General features: G+C 38.6%; 1 protein-coding gene across 1 annotated transcript in view; it reads left to right on the forward strand.

Moving 5' to 3' along the window:
* fgfrl1a (fibroblast growth factor receptor like 1a) overlaps positions 1-17,818 on the forward strand; it is a 100,819-nt gene extending 83,001 nt beyond the window's left edge. The window contains exons 4-7 of the mRNA XM_066720195.1: positions 11,830-11,919; positions 12,652-12,936; positions 14,521-14,874; positions 15,361-17,818. Coding sequence (XP_066576292.1) covers positions 11,830-11,919; positions 12,652-12,936; positions 14,521-14,874; positions 15,361-15,782 — 1,151 coding nt within the window. The 3' untranslated portion in view covers positions 15,783-17,818. The remainder of the gene's footprint in view (positions 1-11,829; positions 11,920-12,651; positions 12,937-14,520; positions 14,875-15,360) is intronic.
* The last annotated feature ends 6,660 nt before the right edge of the window (positions 17,819-24,478 follow it).

A 24,478-nucleotide genomic window follows, 5' to 3' on the forward strand; every position in this document is an offset into this window, starting at 1 on the left:
GTTACTATGTGGTGATGCTGGTAATGGTCTGGGGAAATGTTTTGAAGTAGGTGAGCCCTTTAAGGAGATGCATTTGCCATGATAAATTACTAGTTCCGTATTAATGACTAGTTTTCTAGTGTCTCTAGTCACTACAACACCCAGGCCCTGTGACATCCATTTAAAATTAGCTTATTTTTATTTTTAAAGTTCTGAGGTTCATATGCTACGTCTTTCTGTTATTCCAAATTAATATTACCTATTATTTCTAATATTGTTCAATATATTTCCTGAAAGGGTGCACCTCTTTCTGGATGTCAGTCAGCCTTAAAGGCTAACTGCTGCTAATAGACTGTACATTTTTTCTAGCTTATAGGGTTTAAGAATCCCAAAAGGATTCTATCAGAATCTGACTCATTAAATACATGTACACATAATATCTCTTCATTATTTTAAGAGAATGAAGGTAGTCATTGTTTTGGTTTTATCAAACAATCTTTGTTTCTCTTTTTTTTTTAAATATAATCAAAGGGCTGCTTCCTTTAGGAAATGATACGGATAGCTTTTGTGTAAGAAGACCAGTTAACTGTACAGGAATCTTGGCTTAGACTTGCTGATCTAGGAGTGTGACTCAGTACGTCTTCACTGTGGGCAACCTCAGCTAATTGGGAACAAGGGCTGAATCACCTAATTACGCCTTTTAAAAGGGATATGACTGGTACATGAATGTTTCAGTTGGGTAACTTGTTACAGGCCTTGTCTTGAGGGTTGCCAAAAAATGGAAATGCATGACTAAAATAGATCACATATAATTTGATTTTGAATTTAATCATGGTTTTGTCATGATAGTCCTGTATATAGATTTTGCTTTGTTAGATTTCTTGGTTAAATGTGGTATTTTGTCACATTTTAACAGGAAAAAGACATAAGCAAAAAGTCCTTATGGTTTAGATGGCAACATCTTGGAATTGTAATCATGCTGTGGAAAAACTAAAAGAAAAATTAATGAAAAAGAACATGTGAGTGAGGTAGCTATGCTAAGTGTTTTCTGCTTTGGTTTGTGAAGTTCACAGAAATGTTAATTTGTAATCTTTTCAGAAATACTGCATCCTTCTTAAAAAAGGATGGTACTCTCCAACAGTAAGTAAAGAATGGAGCCTCCATGCTGCTCCTTTTTCAGGCTCGATTAATTTAAACACAAAATATGGCAGTGAAATGAGTGCAACAACACTATCCTGGGAGTACAAAACTGATGTATAATTTCCAGCTCTTACAATAATAAGTACAAATCCGAAAAAATCACTCTGTTTGAGAAGAATGGGATTCCTGTGACAAATATCTTGGAAAACAAATGCATTGTCGCAGGAATGGTTTGTTATGCTCTTTCACTGGGTATTTGCTATCTAGGAATATATGGCATGAGACATTAATGCACCTGTCTCAAATTCCTATTGTGCAAGATATTCTTAATATCAGCCGCACCATAATATTTTCCTGAGTCTATATATACACTTTGTGATATGGCTTCCCTGTGTGAAACAGGTTGGGAGGGGAGACAGGTTTCCTGGTATCCCCTGAAGAAACCTAGTACCGTGTTCCTTTTATGGAGCCTTTTTATTTTCAAAGACCTTGGCGTAACGCAAAAGAGTTAAAACTGCCACTGGGTATAGGTTTCAAAGGGGATGATGAGTGCTCAGTATGCGAGATATTTTAATTCAGTAAAGCCCTGTCCTTTCCTTGATGTTTGCTAAAGTTACATTAAAACAGCTGTGCATCTGAACTGGCGATAGGCAGGGAGAGTCAAGTGGAGTCATATGCCTGTTTAGCGGGTATGATTTTTGTTGTTGTTTGCGTTTTGGTCTTTTTGGGATGACGGAAGCCAATATGCATTTTAAAAGAAAACGTTTCGATTGAATGCTCTGTGTTTGGATTTAATTGTTCACAGTGTGCTGTGGACCTGTCCTGTGAAGAAAACATAGTGTCACTTAACATACTTGAGAGATTGAAGAGCAACTGTGTTTTGGGGAGGTAGGGGGATTGGTGACCATCTGTAAATTATTTTGCTTCTTATATAAAATGTATGTATGATTTAATGAGTTGCAAATTCAATTTAATTCAATGTGTTTACAGTTTTGCTAGGCAGAAAAATTACAAAATATTTCCAGCCTCCAGATAAATCAGATTGTTTGCAGTTGTGATAAGAAAGAAAAACTAAAAAATGAATAACTGATATATGAGCAGGTGGGTTTATGGCTTTCCAATAGAAGCAGTCTTCATATGTGCAGAATGTGTGTTGGATTATAATGAGAGGTTTGGTGTGACTAGCTAATAATAGTAAAGCATGTTCAGCTTCAACTGGTGGCTCATGGGATGAGATATGTGTGACGAGATCTAGTGTGCTTTCCCGTAAAGTGTCAGGAATGAAGGCCGCCTGTAGAAGAATTTGACTTTTAGCACCTGGAACCGAAGCAGAGGTTTGATTGCCTGTGCAGTTCACCACCTGTTGTCCGCAGGCCCTGAATAAATGATGGAAAATATTGGATCCTTTCAACAGCAGAAAGGAGAGCTGCCAACAAAATTTGGGGAGAAAAGAAAAAAAACTGTTTAACAGGGGTCAGAAATTGAGCCACAGCTTCAATCGTCTTGAGTTTCTTGCAAAGTCTATCTTTTTTCCACGCATTCCTTAAATAAATGGCCCGGGCCTGTGCCTAACTCTGAGGGAGAAAAAAAAGGAAAGAAAATGTATCGAGTGTCACATTAATCGAAAATCAGTGTGCAATTATGACTCATAAGATATGCTGTCCATAACCCTGAAGGAAGGAGAAGTCCAGGGAGCAATTACAGACATCGAGAGTCCACTAGATCTTTGCCAGAAAGGCAGCTCATAGGCGCCGGCAAGAAATGTAATATTTTTCATGAAACCGTGGCGGATATCAGTAATGTTTTTACAAGCAACACAATACTTTCATACAGCATTAATTAGGAAGAAGATTAGACTAGGGAGGGTGGGTGTGTGACGTCCTGTACACAATTAAGGGCAAAGGAAAGGCGCTGTATGATGCTGGGCATTCTCGTTATGAAAGAACATGCAATGCTTCACTTTTAAACACACCTTGCAATGATTTGGTGGTTGATAAATTCTACAGTGCAAGTTAATACGAATGGTCTGTTGAATGAAGGGAAGCATTTGAGTCCGTCTTTTCTGCTGTCTTTGGCAGAATGGGTAGCTTGAGCTCTGTTACTGAGTGGCACCCCTAAACGTTAATAGACATCTGGTGTAATATCACACTGGTGTTCAATTACTGCATTTGTTCAAGGTACGCACAAGGCTGGCTTCAGACATTTCAGGGTGCTTGTAGTTGCATAAACTTGTAACTCTTAAATGCCCAGATATTTAGTGCTTACCGATTTTAAATTATTATAAACCTGCTATTATTTTTATGTTATGCTTTGTAGATACTGCTGATGTGCAGGGGCCCTTTATATAAGCAACGGGATGAATATGAAGACTTTGACTGAATATTTAGACTGCTGAGAAAAAACATAAACAAGCAAAGTTTCTAGCAAGCGCACATATATACATATATGTCCATATAGTTTTTAAACACATTGTATAATGCTTGAGCTAATACTGTTCACAGTTGTCTGAGTTATAGGAATTCCTAAAATTAAAATTAAAAGAAAGAAAAGTAAAAGAGTTATTGAGATCTGTTGGACACACATTTCGAATACAAGAGCCCAAACAATAATCTGATTGTACATTTATAACTAATTAAGTAGCATTTAAATAAATACACAGATTCAACTTAAAGTAGAACATCAAGAAACTATGAAGTATGCTTTATAACTTCAGTCATGTCATGTGAAGGGTGTTTTAATTCTAAGAGGTGGCATATTGTGCATTTTCTACAGTTATGGCTATAACTCACACGCATCAGGATTCAAATTAAGTGTAAAGAATTTGTTACACTTTTTCAAAGGTTACACTCAATCCCATGCTGTCTTCAAATGGTTTGCCATTTCCAGGATCTTTGGTAGCACTGGCTTAAACTTCAGAAAAAAATAAAATAATTAAAAAGCTCTGCCACTAGTTTGATTTTAAAATATCTTACTCGGTGTTGTTCTTTGTCTTGTGGGAATCTCTCACTTTTTTCTTTTTTGTTCCCTTTTTAATTCCTTTTTTGTCCTTTTGTCTTTCCTTCCTTTCTTTTTTTTTCACCCCACTTTCCATGTAGAAGGTTATCTAATCACAAACTAAAAGGAAACCCTTGTTCTGAATATGCAATCTGAAAGCTGCAGTCACAAGCAAAGACAAATAAAGCAATGGCCAGAGGCTCTGTGAAGAACACCACAGTCAGCTATATATTTAGCAAAAAGTATATGTTTAGATCCAGGAGCATAATTTACCTCATCCCTAGAGACTGGGTGGGAGACAATAGTCGAACTGGCCGGGCATTATAGAAAAAGAGCATTGTTAGTCTGCCTTTTTTTAGCAATACTAATTCAAATAACATGTTCAGGATAAACATGTATTTAAATGAGGTGTATTCTTAGACATAATCTTTGTGTGTGGTGTGTGTATGTTTCTGTCACAGTGGTTGTGTAAAATGTATATATTGAAGGAATTCTATTACTTACTAGATTGTTTCAGAAATACATTGTGATTGTACATTTTAAAATAGAGTTTTCTTAAATGAGTATCTAAATGGATTGTAGTGTGCCTGTGTTAATGGCAGTTGCAGTTAATCTACATGGGGAATACTGTAGCTCTGCAGGAATTTGAGAGCTTCCAACCATATCTGTGATAAGTAGGCTGTACTGCCTCCTAATGGAATAATTCTGTCTCACTGTTACTGTAACGTTTCCACATGTTCACAGTGACAACTTGGAATCGAGCGTTGTGCTGAAAAGTGGCCACAATGACTCCTTTATTCAATGGAGTGGTCAGCTTGGCACCAGACGAAAGCTGCTGTCAATCCTCACGGTTACCTTTGGGTTTATTTTATGATAACCTTATGTACACAGAGGGATTCATACTATTCCATTGCCATAATAAACCTTCGCTGCACCTAGGCGCCATACCCGGCCCCTCTTATCTCGCCTTCGAGTGGCAATGCAGGAGTTTCTTGGAGAGATTTACACTGAGTATATTTTATCAGCAGTTGAAAGTCAAGAAACAGTTACTTGTTGCGCCCCGTAGTTCCTGCCTCTCCACCTGTCCTGAGTGAGGTATTTTCATTATCGGAGAAGGACAACACAGGGAGTTTTTCTTTTTTACACCCAAGGACATGGACCAGAAACCAGATGCAGTGACTTGAACAAACAAACCTGTTTCATCCGACTTACTGACGATGAAATGCTATACTGCCGCGTAACTAGTATTTGTGGAAGAATTAAAAGGCTGAGGTAAAGCAGAACACAGTGAGGCTTTCATCACAGGTGGCCATCGTTAGGCGCTTTAACCCAGCGATGCCAGCCACTAAAAGCATGCCCTGTCTGCAGAAGAGGAAGCATAAAAGTCTTCATAAACCCCACTGCAAACGTGCAATCTGTTTAAAACTGTAAACACCCTCTTTTCCTTTTTTTGAATAAGCTGAGGATAGTAAGATTACTGACTTAAAAATCTGAGAAGGGGGGATGCAATTAAATGCTTTTGTTTTACAATGCCTTCATTATCGTTGGTTGAGATTTCCACATCTGCTAATTGCCTTTCAGTCTTCAAAGTCTTTTAAAAGGATCAAAATACCGAGCAGACTGAATATCACACAGCGCTAGATCAAACCTGAGATGTACAGTACTTTCTTATACCAGTTTGTACAGGCACACAAACACATTTCCTCGTCTGTAGCATTTCTTTTTCTTCTCCAGCACTCAACTACAGGGCCATTTGCAGGAGCAGTTTTCACTGGAGCTGAGTGTGTTTCATGCCACTGGCCAGTTTTGGGGTGTGAGATTTCTTCTCATTCTCTGAAGAATGCGAACATGAGACAGCGCCCAGATGGACGCACACATGGCCTTTATCTGTAACGAGGCGGCCAGTCTGTGCTGTCCGAATATTATGTTGCATTGCAGCTTGCTTGAAGCAAAATAAGTACTTGGATTTAAATTAATAAAGTAATCTGTGGGAAGAGCGACCTTGTTAATAGAAAAAATCCCCAATTAATGGGTTGTCTTTTATTTCTGGGATTTGATCATCTGTAACTGTTTTTCCTTGAATACTGTCTTTGTAAGTCATTCCTTACATCTGCAACCTAAGAGACATTGTGAAGAATGTGGTTTGAAGGTGGTATTACTGCAGATCTTCACCTTTATATTTAAATCCAGTTAATGTACTTTTATTTGATGTAATATGAATGTGTGACGCTGCCTTTTTGTTTCTGTGGTCCCTTATGAAAGATTACTGTACAATACCATGGTAAAATCACAGTAAAGAGTACAAAAGCAAAGTGAAATCATGATAAAGCATATAGAGGTGTAGTAAACCATTTATAAACCATAGAAAACCATGACAAAGTAGAATACATGCAATATAAAACTCATAAAACTACTGTCAAATTATCATGCAAATGTACTGCTCAATGTTTATGTATGCAGAGGGGAAGTCCAGGGCTCGGGGAGAGGCAGGTATTTTGTATTTTGTGGCTTTAAGGGAAGCAGGGCCAGCTCTCCTTTTGACTGCAGCTGGGGATTGGGCTGAGCAGGAGCCATGTCACTGGAGAGGGAATGTTTGATACGCCTGGCTGGACAGCTGGCGCAGAGCAGTGAGTGGGGCCAGTAGTCGCACTGCGGTTTCTTGTTGTGGTTACGGCAGAAGCATCTCCACCACAAATGTATGTCTCTCTCCATCTCTTTCTTCTCAGCACAGCCACACACAAACACTGCATGCTTTATTCAGCCTGAAGCCCGGCAAAGACCTCTTTCAGAAAGCCCTTCATTTCATTTTTGTTAAGTGTCTCTTTGCAGGCTTCAGACAGAATAATGCATTGAAACCCTAATACGTTGCAGGTTTGAGTCAGACCTCGGGGGGGTGAGCTGTCTTACTTATTTGCTTCATTTTCAGGAAGATAAAAAATAAAGGAGAATATTCTTGAACTGCAGTGTTCTCAAACCAGTAATCAAAATGAAAAACTATTAACTATTAACTCCTAGAAACTCAAATCAAAAATCAAACTGAAGTAATCTGATAAAAAATACTAGTGTTTGCAGTTTAGAAAAACTAAACCCACTTTTTAGTTTATCAGAACAACACAGCACAGTTCACATAAAATGAAACCTTTCTGAGTGTTTTTTTTTATTATTATTATTTGGTTTTAACTAAGAAACAGAGAGGTTATCTCTCTTAGGAAATCCTTCATCCCACGCGTTAGGGTGCACTGAAAATGAATTGCTACCAAGCAGTCTCTTTGAAGTTTTCCACAGGTTTATTTATGATTCAGTGGGATTGCTGCGCCCTTGCCTCTTATCCTAGTACTAGTCATTCAACTGCAAGACAGCCTTGGTGTGACTGTTCAAGCCTTGCTAAATAACATCAGTCTTCCCTCAGTTCATTCCTTCCCCCCCGTGCCTATCACTCCGCCCTACCAGCCTCCTTCAATCCATATATGCTTGGTTTCTCTACCCTCTGTGCTCCAGCGAGCTGTGGATCAGGAGCTGCCCTAATGATACATGCTGATCACATCATCCCTCCCGGAGCTTTGAAGTGCTCTCGGGTCTCAGGCTAGCAGGTCAAAGGTCACTGGGTTTATTTATGCAAAGTGGGATCATCTAAAACAGGCTTTTCAAGGCCTCGCGGACTTCAAAGATCGGAAAGCTGGCCACGCCATGGCGAAGCAGGCTTTCATTACGTCAAATAAAAGCACGCTTTTCGCCACAGAGGGCGAGCCGTTCTTTTTGTTATCGATTATTATTGTCTCCCGTTCTGTTTGGGAAGGTGTTAATTGATAGAGTCCAAGGCGGGATCTGTTACGTACGCAAACAAAAGACAAATATATTTGCCAATATCAGCAGGCCTGGCAGTCCCTCCCTGTGTGCCACTTAGCTCTGTTGACATTATGGATCTGGGAACCACACCGGTGAAGGGATTCCAGAGCAGGAGTGACAGAGACCCGATCTGTGCCAGAGCTAGCAGCCATGAATGATCAAATTGTTGACTTGCCTGGCAAAGAATTGGGCTGACTTTTAACAGTTCACTGTTTTTGCTTTTGTGTTTTTTTTCCACTTCTGTAAAAGGTAGAAGAATATATTTGTCGCTGTCATTTATCAATGAAAACTAGGTCAGAAATAGAGTTCTCTTTTTCTATGACATCATGTAGCAACAACATTCATTTATGACTTAACCGAACTAGCACATGATTCAACCAAAAATGAGAAACAAAACACCAAAAAAGTTACTTTAATTAGTTTTCTTTCAAAGCTTAAGAAAATAAATGAAAGATGAAAGTGTAATGACAGGACCACCTTATTCTTCTCTTTTTTACCCTTAGTTGAAACTTCTAGCCTTTCATCGGGGCGGATTCCTTTCATGTCACCCCCATAGCTTTCTAATGATGACAAAATGTTGTTTCATGGTGGCAGATCTGGTTTACTGGTGGATGGAAATGGGAAGCAGAGCCAAAATGTGGGCGGTTAAACAAAAGCAAGACACACAGCAAGCAATTTTCATACAATACAGGGGACACATGAAACAAGGATGCCAAGGTGACAACATTTGCTGTAAGAGGAACGGTACTTTGACTGATGTTCTGCGTGTGCATGTATAATTTTGAACCTAATGTTTTGGTTTTCATATTTTGTTTCTTCTAGTTTTCCTAAAGGAGCTCATACACTGCACAACATGGGGGTTACAACGCTATTTACATTTAATAGCAGCACTTGAAATGTTGGAAAACTACCTACTAGTAAACTCTGTGTGGACCCAGTTTGTACAGTTGCTTCAGTATCTCAGTGTAAAACTCTGAACAGGAATAACTCCACAAATTGATAATTGAACTTGCTTGACTTTGAATCCACTGACCGATAGAATCCCATTATATTATGTAAAATTGGAATTTGTAGAAAATGGCTCTGAAGCTGAAGAACAGTACAGTCCTTTTTTTTTTTTTGCATTCCAGAACACAGTGGATTTATATATTTGAAAATTGTAAGATTGAGTTAGTTAACTCAAAATTCACTTAAAAAGCTTGAAAACTCAGATGCTGTAATTATGTCATTGACTATAAATATGTCACACGGGCAATTAATCTGTCAGGGTTTTATGTAGAATTAATTCCTTCATGTGGTTGAGATACCGATGTAATAATGTCCCATTGGTTAGCATGGCTCATAATTTCTACAGCTGTTATAACTTGCCATGGTAGGATGTAGGGCGACACAGAACAAAGGCAGTAATGGTTCTTACTCTCCATGGCCATTTGTATCAGACTTCCTTTCACGAAAGATTGGGTGACAGCTGCAGATTGGTGTATCTGACGCCAAAGCAAGAGCACTCATAAAGGAATATTTTTATAAGCGATGGGCATAAATTACATTTGCAATAGTTCTCCCTCATCTGTATGGTTAACCACCATTTTATGTTATCATCATCATCATTATCATTACTCTTATTATTGTATAATGTAGTGTGAGCACTGTCTTTGTGTGATAGCTGTGTGACTTGCACAGAATTAAGCAGGGATAAGAAATTTAAGGTGCAGAAATACAAAATAATAAAATACACGTGGATAGGAAATGGTTGCGGTATTGTAGTGATTCATTTCCCATTGTGTTAGTGATTAATCATGACTGATAGTTATTTCATTCTAAAAACACAAATGTGCAGGCTCAATGTCTGCCAGAGATGGATGAAAAATTGGGTTCAGATCGACAAGCTTTCTAACTGTCTATAATTAAAGGGGGGAAAAACGGTGGTAGAATATTAAAAGGAGGGAGGACCACCAAGAGGTATGACTCACATTTCTTAAAGAAACAGGCATACTTTTAAAGTCAACAATGCTATAAACAGTAGGCTGAAAGGAAAATATAGGGAGATGTTAAACAAACAGTGTTGTAATGGAGAAGTTATTTGAAATTAAGAGATTGTAGAATTACCCGAAAGAGTTATTTTACACCTTTTTTCACAAGACTCTGTATTACATGTGTGAAAGCTGGCTTGGTATTGGTGTCATATTCCTTTGAAAAAAATGACGCCGATATAAGTGGGAGCCTGGAGTATGTTTTGTTTAAGAAACCCGACTACATAGGTCTGCTGGTTTATTTTTTCGTCCGTGGAGTAGTAATACTTTGGGTGTTTTGTCAGTGAAATTGACAGGAACAGGCTTGGAAGGGAATAATGTGTGGAAAGAAAGAGAGACCCAGTGAATGAATGAATGAATGAACGGACAAATGAATGAATATAACACAGAGCAGAGATGAATAAGGGGGGAAACAGAAAGAAATGAGCCAGAGGAAGAAAAAGGGAAAGAATGAAAGACCCTGCACAGTGGTCTGGTGCCTGCTGCCTGGCAGTTTCTGGTCGCCTGCCCGTTCTCTGTCAATAACTGCCCAGGTTCAAGCCCACGCTGAATAAGATGCAAAGCTGCATATAGTGGAGATCAAAAAGATTGCGGGCACTTCGGACCACTTCAAAGCGCTGGCTAGGAGTCAGGCAGCTCCGAAAATGCCAATCATTCAGTGTATGTGTGAGCAGAGCTAACATCGTGTAACTTGAGGAAAACAGCATAGGGTTTCTACTCTGTAAGCAGGGAACTTTTCTACGTGCCACTCTGCACCAAATGGGCTTTGTTTCAGACACCTTTGTGATGTTAATATTTGAACATGTTTACAGCTTTTTTTATAGACATAGGATAACCCAGCATGTGACTAATCTTTTCTGCTAATTGTCTAACTAAATTAGGTTGGGAGCGTATGTGTCACTAGAATGAGTTTCTTTTTCTTGAGCGATTGATTTTTACTCGCTTGTAGTAGTTCCATAATAAGATACCCACTAGTCTCTACAGTTTAGTTGAATTAATTTAACTGAAACATCTTACTTTTCATCAGGACAGATTCCTTTCATGTTCCTCTCATAGCATTCTGTTGAAAAAGGCTCTTTCGTGGTGGCAGACTTGGTTTACTAGGGTAGGAAATGAGGATATATTTTAAAGCTGAGCCAAAAAATGGAAGCTACAACAAAAGTGATACAATTTTTTGTATTTAGTTGTAACCAAAAACAGCATGCAGTGTGCTGCTGAAACCTTCAAAGTATCAGTAAGAACAATGTGATGTGAAGTCTATGGGATATTATGACAATTATTTAGCAGCCATAACTTGTAAGTGTTACACAGACTTTCTGGTTATTTTTGGTTCGTTTTTTACTTGAGAAACCGTATAATATAAATATAAGAGGCAAAAAAAGACCACCAGACAATTATTCGTGCTCTACAATCAGTAATTATTAGAAAGTCAAAATAACCTTTTTCTTATTTTAACCTCTGAGATCCTAGTACATCTTGAAATGTTTTTTTAACAGTGAGTGGTTGGTGTGATTGGCACGCCATTGGCTCCTAAATCTTGCTGTATCAGTTCCTGATCTGGAACTGGACTGGAAACCAAGATTGTTAAGATATAAGTTGTGCACTTTATTCTGAAAGGCAATGAAAGGCCTTGTTTTAGCTCAGAACAGCAATAAAACATCACCTCTTGTTGGATGTATTGCTATACTGGTTTCCATCTCTTCATTCAGTACATTCAAATTGTCCGGTCTTCTAGCATTTACATCAAGAGACAGTGCAAGACATATATATTCAGACTCTATAGCATTTGCAAATAATGTGATTGCAATTGAACTAACTAAGTTCTTCCTTCTGCCTGCAGATGACTCAAGCTCAGGAAAAAGTGGTACGGGGATGCCGGAAGGGGGTGACACGGAGTATACAAATGAAGACCAGTCAGGAAAACAATGGGGTAAGGAAAAAGGATGCTTTGCTCTGCAATGAGGGCTGGGGTAGGGGGCTTTGATGAAAAACAACCATGGGGATGCAAAGGAAAAGAACGGGAGACTGTGAATGTCTGGACTTCATTGTGGAGCTGGAAAAGATCTGAACCGTCCCTGGTCAGGATCAACCGTTGTGTCAGTTGAGAGGCTCCTGTGATTAGCGCCATTGGGCCCTATGTGGAATGAATTGGAAACATTTTCAAGTCATATTTGTCCCCGTTTAACTTATTCAGATCATGTACACAATGAGTCTGGATTTAATCTTCAAAAGGGACTCTAAAATAGATCATATTAAATGCATCATACCTCAGATATACACTCCCTAGCCACTTAATCCTGATCTGTCTTAACATTTGCATTCCAGTGAGACAGAGATCCTATTTGCTTTGATTATGCCATGTGATGTGTGGTTTCTATCATTATTAAAAAGGAACAGCACATTTGTTTTCTAAACAAGACATCAAATGGTGATTACTTAATGTACGTGCATTTTGAATTTCTGCCAAAGAAAATATCGACAATATGAGGGATTAGCAGCCCATTTAGACACACAATACATTTTGCACATCAATCCATCTAGATGTGTTGTTGTTTTCAACTATTAATACACAAATCATGATCAGACAGTGCATATTATATAGGATGCCATTTCCATATCTTCTAGTTCTGTAGTAAATAAGTTGTGCCCTTTGGCTTTGCAGTGCGGCCCAGATTCACTCAGCCAGCCAAGATGCGCAAGAGGGTGATTGCGCGGCCGGTTGGGAGCTCTGTGCGGCTGAAGTGTGCTGCGAGTGGGAACCCCCGCCCAGACATAGCCTGGCTGAAGGACAGCAAGCCGCTCTCCCCACAGGAGGTGGGTGAGGGCCGCAAGAAGAAGTGGACCCTCAGCCTGAAGAACCTGACGCCTGAGCACAGTGGCAAATATACCTGCCGTGTTTTCAACCGTGCTGGGGAGATCAACGCCACCTACAAGGTGGAAGTCATACGTAAGTGTTGAGAACCGGGAGACTGTTTCACTGCGGTGCTCAAAGGGACATCTGATCTCGTGTTGAATAGTTAACTGCACATTCACTCAAGTAGTCAGGAATCGGATATTATTCTTAACGCAGGTGGGCACACACACACTCTCTAATCCTCGACATCCTTGTGTGTTCTTTTCCTACTGCTGCTCCTCCTTTTTGAGATGTGGTTGAAAGATTAAATAAGAGGCAAGTATGCGAGATGTTGAAACACCTACCGAGATGTGGAATAGTTCCAAGCACAAACACACGAGCAGTTGAGCACAAGTATATATTTTTTTAGATACGTTGGTAGGCAATGGAAGGCTTCAAAATGTATTCGTCATTGTAAACTAATATGTTCTGGGGGATATTACAGCCCTCTCGGATGAAAATGAAGGCCAACTCATGGAGGCATGCATGTGTCAGTTATCCCCAAGGAACACGCAGAATGCTAATATCCGGGCTTGTATTCCAATGTGCAATCCTGTGCTCACAGCTCTTGAGCTTCATTTGAGACAAAGTCTTTAGATTATAGGCAACACTGCATGTAATAGAGAAGGATGAGTGAGGTGACTTAATAATTTATATGAGAACCATATTGAGGAGGTGGGGTCAGAGGCTTCACTGAAGAGTGCTCCAACCTGCTGGACATCTGGTCCCTATTAAAATACAGCTGTGAGCAGACTCCAAAAACACATGTTTATACTAAAACCAGAAGCAGAGGGTGGAAATGATTCAAACATCATCCTTGTGTCAGATGTGGCATTTTCTCCTCTATCAAGTCTATACGCAAATGGGAACGCAATCCGTTCAGTTTCAGAAAAAGAGATGTCAGTTCTGGTAACGTTATGCATCCATATTTTTTTCAAAACAAATGTTTTAGGGGGAAAAAAACATCCATCACGTTAGAATATGAGTGAATTAAATCATGAAAGTGACGTGCTGATCCCATGATGGTTTAGTATAAGGACATCTAATCTTCCTGGAATAAAATTGCGGTCACTAGATTTAGAAGTGCTGTTTTGTGGAGGATGAATTTTGATTCCCTAAGATGTAGGGAAACCGAAACTGGATTCTTTCCATACCGCACAACTGCAGCTTACACAGTAACACAATACAAACCGTACCAGTACTCCCTTCCCACTTGCTTGGTAATGGCTGACATATTTAACATAAGATACAATTCTTTGGGTGCTGTTTTTTAAATACATGTTGTATAACATTTTGAAATGTAATTAAAATAACTACCAGCTATCTAGTTCCAAGTTGAAATGTTAATTTATTGTGGGTAAAGCCTAATGTCAACTTTAGGCTTGGATAAAGTCCAAACTTTGATTTGTGACTGCTAGTTATTATAAGTCCACTACTTGTGGGTGGGTTTTGATTGAGTAGACAATCAAAAAGCCTCCATCAAATAATGGGTTTTATCATTTGCAGTTCATGGGTGGACTCTAAAGTTTGATTTAATCAGGCGTAGTTGTAAATATCATCAGTACAGAGTGACTGAAAACACAGCACTTTCTTACACTTTGTTGTAGTGAAGCAATTTTTTTTTTTTCTTTGCTTCAGAGAGGACAAAATCCAAGCCCATCCTGACTGGCACCCACCCGGTCAACACCACCGTGGACTACGGCGGCACAACATCATTCCAGTGCAAGGTGCGCAGCGACGTCAAGCCAGTCATCCAGTGGCTGAAGCGAGTAGAGTACGGCAACGAGAACAAGTACAACTCCACCATCGATGTCGGGGAGCACAAGTTCGTGGTGCTGCCCACCGGGGAGGTGTGGTCACGCCCCGACGGCTCCTATCTCAACAAGCTGCTCATCACTCGCGCCAAGGAGGAGGACGCTGGCATGTACATTTGCTTGGGAGCCAACACCATGGGCTACAGCTTCCGCAGCGCCTTCCTCACCGTCCTGCCGGGTAAGAGCTCCCTCACTCCCCCCCCCCACTAAAGCTTGTTTTGAATTGAATTAGATTGCTGCACAATTTGTCAGGTCTTCTCAAATGTCATTGTTGTGGTGTACTCTTAACTAAAGCAACACATTGATTTATCTGCCAGTACAATGCACCCTATCAGGTGTCTGCTAACCTACAGGAGTAATAGCTCTGAACAAAGGAGATAACAGCTTAAATTGCGAAGAGCCTGGCTCGTGTGGATAAAATATGAGCCTGTCTAATCAAAAGGAAAGGCTTTAATCGCAAAATAAGATTTCCCATTGTGCTGTAACTGTTGCACATTGCAGTCAGTTTGCCCATTTTATTTCATATAACGTGGCATTCTCATGAAATAACTGTCTTGTCTCTTGAATCTGCTTTTAATTACTCATTTTATTATTTGTATTATTATTGTTGTTATTATTATTAACTTTTCATCTTTGTTCTTTTCCTTGTTTAAATTCTCTGCAGACCCCAAACCAAGCATCTCAGTGTCAGGCACCAAAGTCACCAGCAACAGCCTCCCCTGGCCTGTAATCATTGGCATCCCAGCTGGAGCTGTTTTCATATTTGGGACAATTGTGCTGTGGCTCTGCCAGACCAAGAAGCACTGCTCCTCCCAGTCGGTCACCGCTGCCAATGCGCCGACCCCTCACCGCCACCGGCAGATCCAAGAGAGGATGTGCATGCCCCAGGTCCCAGACAAAGACTGCGTCAATTACGAGGAATACTTAGCCCAGCAGCAGCATTTATTAGCCCAGGGAGGACCTGCTTTAGCCCCGGCTATGGCTCCCAAAATGTATCCAAAGATCTATACGGACATCCACACGCACACCCACTCTCACGTGGATGGTAAGATTCACCAACACCAGCACATCCACTATCAGTGTTAGCTGCAAAAGGAGTGCGACGATAAAAAAATAAATAAAAAATAAAAACAGTCCGTGACTGCACACATCTCTTCCACAGCCTGATGCCGTTTTTTTGTTCCTCCACCTGGTACCTCTGACTCAAATTTGTTCACTGCCAGCCTCTAGTGTGCCTCAAACTGGATTAAAACAAACAAATGAAATTAAGGACTCTGTGAATGCGTTTTGTTCAGTAAAGGGTGGAGGAGCAGTAGGGTGGATAATGAAGGAAGCAAAAAGCAAAACGTAATTCTGTTGTTGTTTTTTAAATTGTATTAATCGTCTGGCTTAATTGGGGGCAAATGAAAAGCAAAGTGACTGAAATCAGCGATTGTGTGCCGTTAGGATTGCCTCAGTAGGGTTTTTTTTTCTTCTTCACAACAGGAGTAGTTCAGACTTTTTCTGCCTTTTTGGCATTAACAATTCTTTGGCCCCGGGCCGATCTCTACAGCAAGAGAATATGCCAAGAGGAAAATCTTAAGCAGCAAGTTTTATGTCAGAAGCAAGAAAACTTCAACAAGGAACAAAGGTTTACTGCTGAAATCAAATAAAAAGAGAATATATATTTTCTTGAACATGATGTAAATGCAGAAATCTCAGTGTTCTCAAAACAAAAATTTATATACACACATCTTAGCTATTAAAGGGCCAGTTGGAGTTGGGGTATTTTTCCTATCAACTAAGTGATGCAAATATGACAAATCTTCAGTAATTAGGTAGTAGTATGGCAAACCACACAGACTTCATCTATGCCTAATGCACTTAATTTGTCTAATAACAATATGCTGCAAAGACTGCAGTAGGATGTCACTGCGGAAATGGGGTCTGGTCTCATGAAAAGACAACATCTTGAGATAAACGGAAACCCAAGTGTACAAGGAAGGACGCGTTTGTTCACTTGTGCTGTGGAGGGCATGCTCGTGAGCTCATGCTTTCTGAGGAGTGTTCTCATGCCTCTGATGATCCGGGGAGCACAGGCCATAGAAGGGCTGTTTTGTGTTTCGTTTATGCTGACATACTTGATATCCTTGATTTTTTTGTTTTTGTTTTGCAGGCCATCTTTAATTTCCAATTAAGATAATACACAGGGGCTTATTTTAGCTTCTGTACTTATGGGCCCTTTAATTATGTGTGTGTTTATACATAGATATCCCTGACCACTATAAATGCCAATAAGGAACTGCTTAAGTTATTTGCCATTGACTGCTGAATATCAGTGTCCTGTTTCAGGTTTTAGATACACACAGATGGCTAAAACACACAACAACAGCAACAAACTGCCATTGCTATATACCAAATGTCTTCAATTGCCATGGTTGAAGGCCATCCATGAAGAAGGAATATTAAAGACTGAATGTGGTGGAACTGTGATTTTTACATCATACAGATTTGTACATCTAACAGCAAAATACTGCAGTTGTTTTTGGGATTAGTATGACCTGACTTTCTGCATATCGATGCTGAAACGACTGCAAAGTTAAGTATCCATGGGGTTTGGATATGCACTTATTATAGTGTGTGAAATTAAATTGAAAGCAAAAGATAAAAGTAAATAAATGTTCCTTGCAATTACATTTCACTGACTATGGGGATAAAAGGACCATAATAGTGCCTATGTGGACTAGAGTAAAATTTAACCACAAAATATAAAGCTTTAGTAATTCTATATAGATTTTAAACAGAAGTCATGTATATTTAATTTATTTTGTTAAGCAAGAAATAATGTATAATGTTTTCATCAAAACAGGCATTTCTATACATATTTTGATCCAAAATATAAGCAATTGATGCCATTTTTCCTATAGTTGCCATGTAAGCTATGTAGCATTTATTGAATACTTTGTCATCAAGTTGTTAAATCATATATTTGTATGCGCTGTGTGAAAATACAAAAATTGTAATTATTAATATCTTTGTATTGACAATCCTGTACAGTCTGCCCTCTGTTATGTTGGAATTGATATCAGAAATGTATCATTTTATTCATTTTATCACGGTTATTAAAAAATAATAATAAGGTGTGTGAGTTTCCATTTTCCTCATTTTGTGGGTTCAAAAAAGTTCCTCTCTGGTCTTGAAGGCTTGTTTTAACCTTTGTTACAGGGGAAAAACAGAAATCTGTCTCCTACTAAACCATTTAGAACAACATTGTCATAGCTAATTAAGCTATCAGCTATCAGCATTCCATAACTGCTAAAGAAATAACTGAATTTCAGTTAATCAATTTCATTCTGACACAGATTTAGTGTAGTCTGCATTACTGTTTTCTTTAAACTCTTAATCTAGAGTAACAGTCAATGGGAAAAAACATTAGGGCTTAAATATACAGTCTAGAACAGTTTTATTTTGGTTTAATTTGTCCAAATCTCCTCCTGTCTCCAACCTTGCTGTTCTTCAACCACAAACGCACTTATGTAGCCATGGCTACTCTTATTTGCAAATGCTCCTATGGCTCCTGAGAAACAATTCTTTTGAGGTTGTGAGTCAAATTTGCAATATTCATCTAAATGGGAGGACAACTGGGAGTGCTGGCCGCCAAAGAATATATATTCTCTGCCAGAGGAGCTAACAGTTTCTCCCCTTCTGTTTGATACAGAGCTACCAGGTTTCAAGTTAGCGCCTTGATGCTATTAACCTTTTGAATGTTTCTAGAGGTGGTCTTGGCACGCACAGATCTTTAGGTATTATATTTAGTATCAGGGAACATATATGACATACAGGGCATGTCTCCTTCATATTTTTGCAATTTAAAAATCATTCAGAATCATCTTAAAAATTGTTTTTTTAATAACCTGGTGTAGAATAAGAGACAAAATGTGAAACAGAATATGAAACTCATCTTGTTTCATATTTTCACATCATAATGCTTTCCATTTGTAGTAACCACAACACATCAGCATATAAAGCATGGTAATGCTCATGGTAATCACAGTTATCAGCTTAGCCACCCTGAATGTAAAACATAATTCAATTATCTGTTGTGCAGCATAGATAGTACCAGTAATTGCATTAAATCACATTTAGGTTATCTTCATTTTAGATGTATTATTGCTGGGCTTTGTTTGGTTAATTTGGTTAATTGTACATTTGCAAATTATACCTTTTCCATAATATTGAAAATGTGCTACTGTTAATATTTCAGTAGATCATAGTTCTTCATGTTTTCTTTTGCTGGAGGTGTAGTAGGGTTATATAGACACCTAGCCCATTATTATTCCAGATAGTTCCAGACATCATAATATTTCTATATTTTGAACTAAACATCATATATTTGTTTTATATGTTATATGTTATACTCAAATGGCAGAATTGAACTGCTCAAATTGCTACCATCAGAGGAAATACATTTTTTGATAAATGATGTCTGTTAGTTATTTGGTTTCCTATTTACCCCACTTAAATGCACAATTTATTACTCCTTTAGTAATTGCTTTTGCAGCTGTTTCTTCATTTAGACATCTGGACTTCCACGTTGACCTGTTTTTCACAAATGCTCCCATTCGGTCTTTGAAATCTACCAGTAGCCTAGACATACCCTGCATTGGAATGGTGATATTTGTATGACATATTTAAAATGCATATAGACTGCCCTCAAAGTGAATCTGCAGTATCTTATCTAATAATGTTGCAAGCCAAAACACACACCAGTATAGCCAACTGAGCTCACCTAGCATCTGGCTGGCAACATTAAAACATTTGCAGGATATTATCTACCAAAATGACAGTTGTCCATGATGTGAGCTTTGCCAACCAAGCTTTAGGAGGGTGTTGGGATTTTCCTGATGAAAGAGTACTTGGGTACTTGAGGTTGAGCCTTTAATAGTTTAATAAACAATCGGTAGATCAAACAGATTTCAAGGCTGTTATGCAACATCATAGTTAAAAGATTAGACATACACGTCTCCACTTATGAGATGTTGTATGTGACATAACTGTTTTACACTACTGATAAGTATCTTACATCTTCAGTTCATGACACCTCTTATAACTAAGAACTTCAAAGGCCAGACTGTATATAGTTGTATTACTGGAAGTTTAAATACAAGTTCCCTTAATGTGACAGATATTCTAAAGTTAAGAGCCTGTGGAAGCAGTATATATACTTATCCATCTTAAATGGCACAATTATTTTTATTTAATGAGAGCAATAATTAGTACCAAAGACTTTCTTTTTACAATAATGTATTGTGTTTTATTAAATCGGTTAAACTACACGGGTTACCCCAAGTTAAGTCCAGGAAAGATGAGGCTTATTTTCCTATCATCTTTAAGCAGAGTGCAGTTGTATCGGATTATAGGATAACTCCACCAAGTGAAACAAGCAATACAGTCAAGCCCAGATTCTCAAAATACAAATAATTATCAGCAAGGAGACCATAGTAACAGAATAATGTCTGTCTTTGGTGTCAGTAAAAACAAAAACAAAAAAACACTCTGCAGATCACCTCAGTTATTTGCTCACTCCAGCTGCTATCCAGTATCTTCCCCTGTTCACTTTCATGTCATTCCCAGCTTCATTCGTCATATCTTTGTAAAGTCCTGTCATTGTACACCCTCTGAACTCATCCTCATATACAACACATTCTTAAATTCAAGGCCTGGTGGGCTTTCTATGCTTTCTCCTAAGATATTACCATTGATGCCCTGTGACATGCATGTGACATATCCCAAAGCCTTTGTACTGTATGCTGGACAAGCTGTTAAGTCTGTCTTTTTTAAATTTTGACGAATACCAACCTGTATAAATGATTTGCAGATGCCTGCACTGCTACTGTTATTGTGGGTCTGTGCAATTTCTATTCCGTTGAATTGAAATCTCACTTTAGTTTCCAAAATGTGTGTATAAGATGGAAAAATAATTTTAGTATCTTTATAGGATAGAAGGAGCGATAGGAAATGCATAGTTACCTGGGTTTTAATTTAGAATTGACTTTTGTTGCTCTTTTCCCAACTCTATCAAGGATTTAAATGAAAAGCTTAATGCTTGCCGTGCTATTGTTTAAATGGGCAATCACCGCATTCTCACCTTAAGAATACGATTTGATTTGAAGCTGGCAGAAAGGTACCCTCTCTGAAAATTACAGTAAATTTCCTGAACTCTGATCAAGTAAAAACACATTTATATGTGTCTTGAACATATCTGAGTGATTGTTCCTTAAAGCTTCAAATAAGGGATTGTACAGAAACACTGCCAGATGCAGCACATGCAGGTTAAGACAGTTTACGTCATTCAGGTCTGAAGAGTGAATGCACCTTATTAAGTAAGCCAATATCACATTTGAAGTTGCCTTTTACTTTTTCATGTTGCTAACCAGCTCTGTCAGTATCAATTTAGGCTGAGGGCTTGCAGGGCCAGCGCCTGGGGAAAGATAAAAAGGTTTGAGAACCAGAAGGGGTCAGACCTAATTTTCTGCACAACCATGTGATACTACTGTGCTGACTGCCCTGTGATAATTGCACTTAATTTGCTTTGTAGGGGGCAAAATGTAATGAGACAATGTATTTTATTGACTGATTTAAAATAACAAGATCCTCATTAACTTTACCAGTGAATAGCAGGGCACTGCATAAACAATGTAGTTTAATAATTAAAAAAAAAGTAACATAACATTTTTGAGTGTAACATATACATATTAATATTTTACATGTTATATTCCTTAGCAAACACTTATCCAGGGTGACATATACTTGTTACAATATATCACATTATTTTTAAATACAATTACCCACTTATGCAGCTGGGTTTTTACTAGAGCAATCTTGGTAAAGTACTTTGCTCAAGGGTACAACAGCAATGTCCCCCACCTGGGATTGAACCCTTGCCCTTCTACTCAGGAGGCAAGAGCCTTAACCACTACTTCACACTGCTCCCCAGAACTGCACATAGAACCATTGTTAATATAAGGAATGCCATGAGGTAAAAACAGTACAAGTTTAAGAGAAAAGTAAAATCAGTTAAAATAGTTTAAATGTCTATATACAGAGAACACAGTACTCAGTAAAACAAAAAAATGTAAATCAACAATAACGTGTATGAAAATACACAAAAAGTGCTTCTTCATTCCTTTTTCCATTCGTGTTCACACCCATTTGTGATCAAATAGATCTGTAGTCGCTTTGTCCTTTATTGTTGCTGGATTTGTCGTACACTAACGGTCGAGCAACAGAGTATAAAACAGCCTTCATCATGACATAAGTAAGTCAATTTTTGTACAAACCTTGTTATATTAGTTCCAGTTCAAATATTTTATGGCATGCCAACTTTTGTGTAATTCTCTCAGGAACTTTGTTATTCTTGTATTTATGTTTATTTTATATTTCTAATGTGCCATGTGTTCTGCTTGGGAATCACTGTAAATGAATGCTTGCAAAATGTAGCATATGCTACATGCATTTGACTGCATTATAGAACATGGTTGACCTTGTTTAATAGATTAATAGAAAATGGCATGATTTAAACCTATAATATCCCCCCAATTTTGATGAGGAAGTCAGTATAACTTTCAAAATGGAAATTGGCTACAAAACATTTCTTGAAACCTCATTCATGTCTCTTCATAAACTCATTCCAAAGGGTTTATATAAAAGGTATCATGTATCCACATTCCGTACCTTTAAAAATATAAATGAAGTGATTCGGTTACATAAATCAGGCTTTAAAAATCACTTTGCCACCAAATTCTTATCTGGCCCCCTTTGAAAACCATGCTGTGTCTGAGTATGTATATTTAACCATACATGCATACACTCTATAGACAATGTAAGTGAATTGTTTTAATAATAGCTAACCTTGTTGAAAGAATTCTTTGAATCACTGCTTCTAACACACACACACACACACACACACACATATATATATACATATATATATATATATACATATATACATACATACATATATATATATATATATATATATACACATACATATATATACATATATATATATATACACATACATATATATACATATATATATATATACACATATATATATATACATATATATATATATATATATATATATATATATATATATATATATATATATATGTATATATATACACTCACCTAAAGGATTATTAGGAACACCATACTAATACTGTGTTTGACCCCCTTTCGCCTTCAGAACTGCCTTAATTCTACGTGGCATTGATTCAACAAGGTGCTGAAAGCATTCTTTAGAAATGTTGGCCCATATTGATAGGATAGCATCTTGCAGTTGATGGAGATTTGTGGGATGCACATCCAGGGCACGAAGCTCCCGTTCCACCACATCCCAAAGATGCTCTATTGGGTTGAGATCTGGTGACTGTGGGGGCCAGTTTAGTACAGTGAACTCATTGTCATGTTCAAGAAACCAATTTGAAATGATTCGACCTTTGTGACATGGTGCATTATCCTGCTGGAAGTAGCCATCAGAGGATGGGTACATGGTGGTCATAAAGGGATGGACATGGTCAGAAACAATGCTCAGGTAGGCCGTGGCATTTAAACGATGCCCAATTGGCACTAAGGGGCCTAAAGTGTGCCAAGAAAACATCCCCCACACCATTACACCACCACCACCAGCCTGCACAGTGGTAACAAGGCATGATGGATCCATGTTCTCATTCTGTTTACGCCAAATTCTGACTCTACCATCTGAATGTCTCAACAGAAATCGAGACTCATCAGACCAGGCAACATTTTTCAAGTCTTCAACTGTCCAATTTTGGTGAGCTTGTGCAAATTGTAGCCTCTTTTTCCTATTTGTAGTGGAGATGAGTGGTACCCGGTGGGGTCTTCTGCTGTTGTAGCCCATCCGCCTCAAGGTTGTACGTGTTGTGGCTTCACAAATGCTTTGCTGCATACCTCGGTTGTAACGAGTGGTTATTTCAGTCAAAGTTGCTCCTCTATCAGCTTGAATCAGTCGGCCCATTCTCCTCTGGCCTCTAGCATCAACAAGGCATTTTCGCCCACAGGACTGCCGCATACTGGATGTTTTTCCCTTTTCACACCATTCTTTGTAAACCCTAGAAATGGTTGTGCGTGAAAATCCCAGTAACTGAGCAGATTGTGAAATACTCAGACCGGCCCGTCTGGCACCAACAACCATGCCACGCTCAAAATTGCTTAAATCACCTTTCTTTCCCATTCAGACATTCAGTTTGGAGTTCAGGAGATTGTCTTGACCAGGACCACACCCCTAAATGCATTGAAGCAACTGCCATGTGATTGGTTGGTTAGATAATTGCATTAATGAGAAATTGAACAGGTGTTCCTAATAATCCTTTAGGTGAGTGTATATATATATACACACTCACCTAAAGGATTATTAGGAACACCATACTAATACTGTGTTTGACCCCCTTTCGCCTTCAGAACTGCCTTAATTCTACGTGGCATTGATTCAACAAGGTGCTGAAAGCATTCTTTAGAAATGTTGGCCCATATTGATAGGATAGCATCTTGCAGTTGATGGAGATTTGTGGGATGCACATCCAGGGCACGAAGCTCCCGTTCCACCACATCCCAAAGATGCTCTATTGGGTTGAGATCTGGTGACTGTGGGGGCCAGTTTAGTACAGTGAACTCATTGTCATGTTCAAGAAACCAATTTGAAATGATTCCACCTTTGTGACATGGTGCATTATCCTGCTGGAAGTAGCCATCAGAGGATGGGTACATGGTGGTCATAA

This window comes from Amia ocellicauda, chromosome 13, assembly GCF_036373705.1.
Source record: "Amia ocellicauda isolate fAmiCal2 chromosome 13, fAmiCal2.hap1, whole genome shotgun sequence".
NCBI classification, from domain to species: domain Eukaryota; kingdom Metazoa; phylum Chordata; class Actinopteri; order Amiiformes; family Amiidae; genus Amia; species Amia ocellicauda.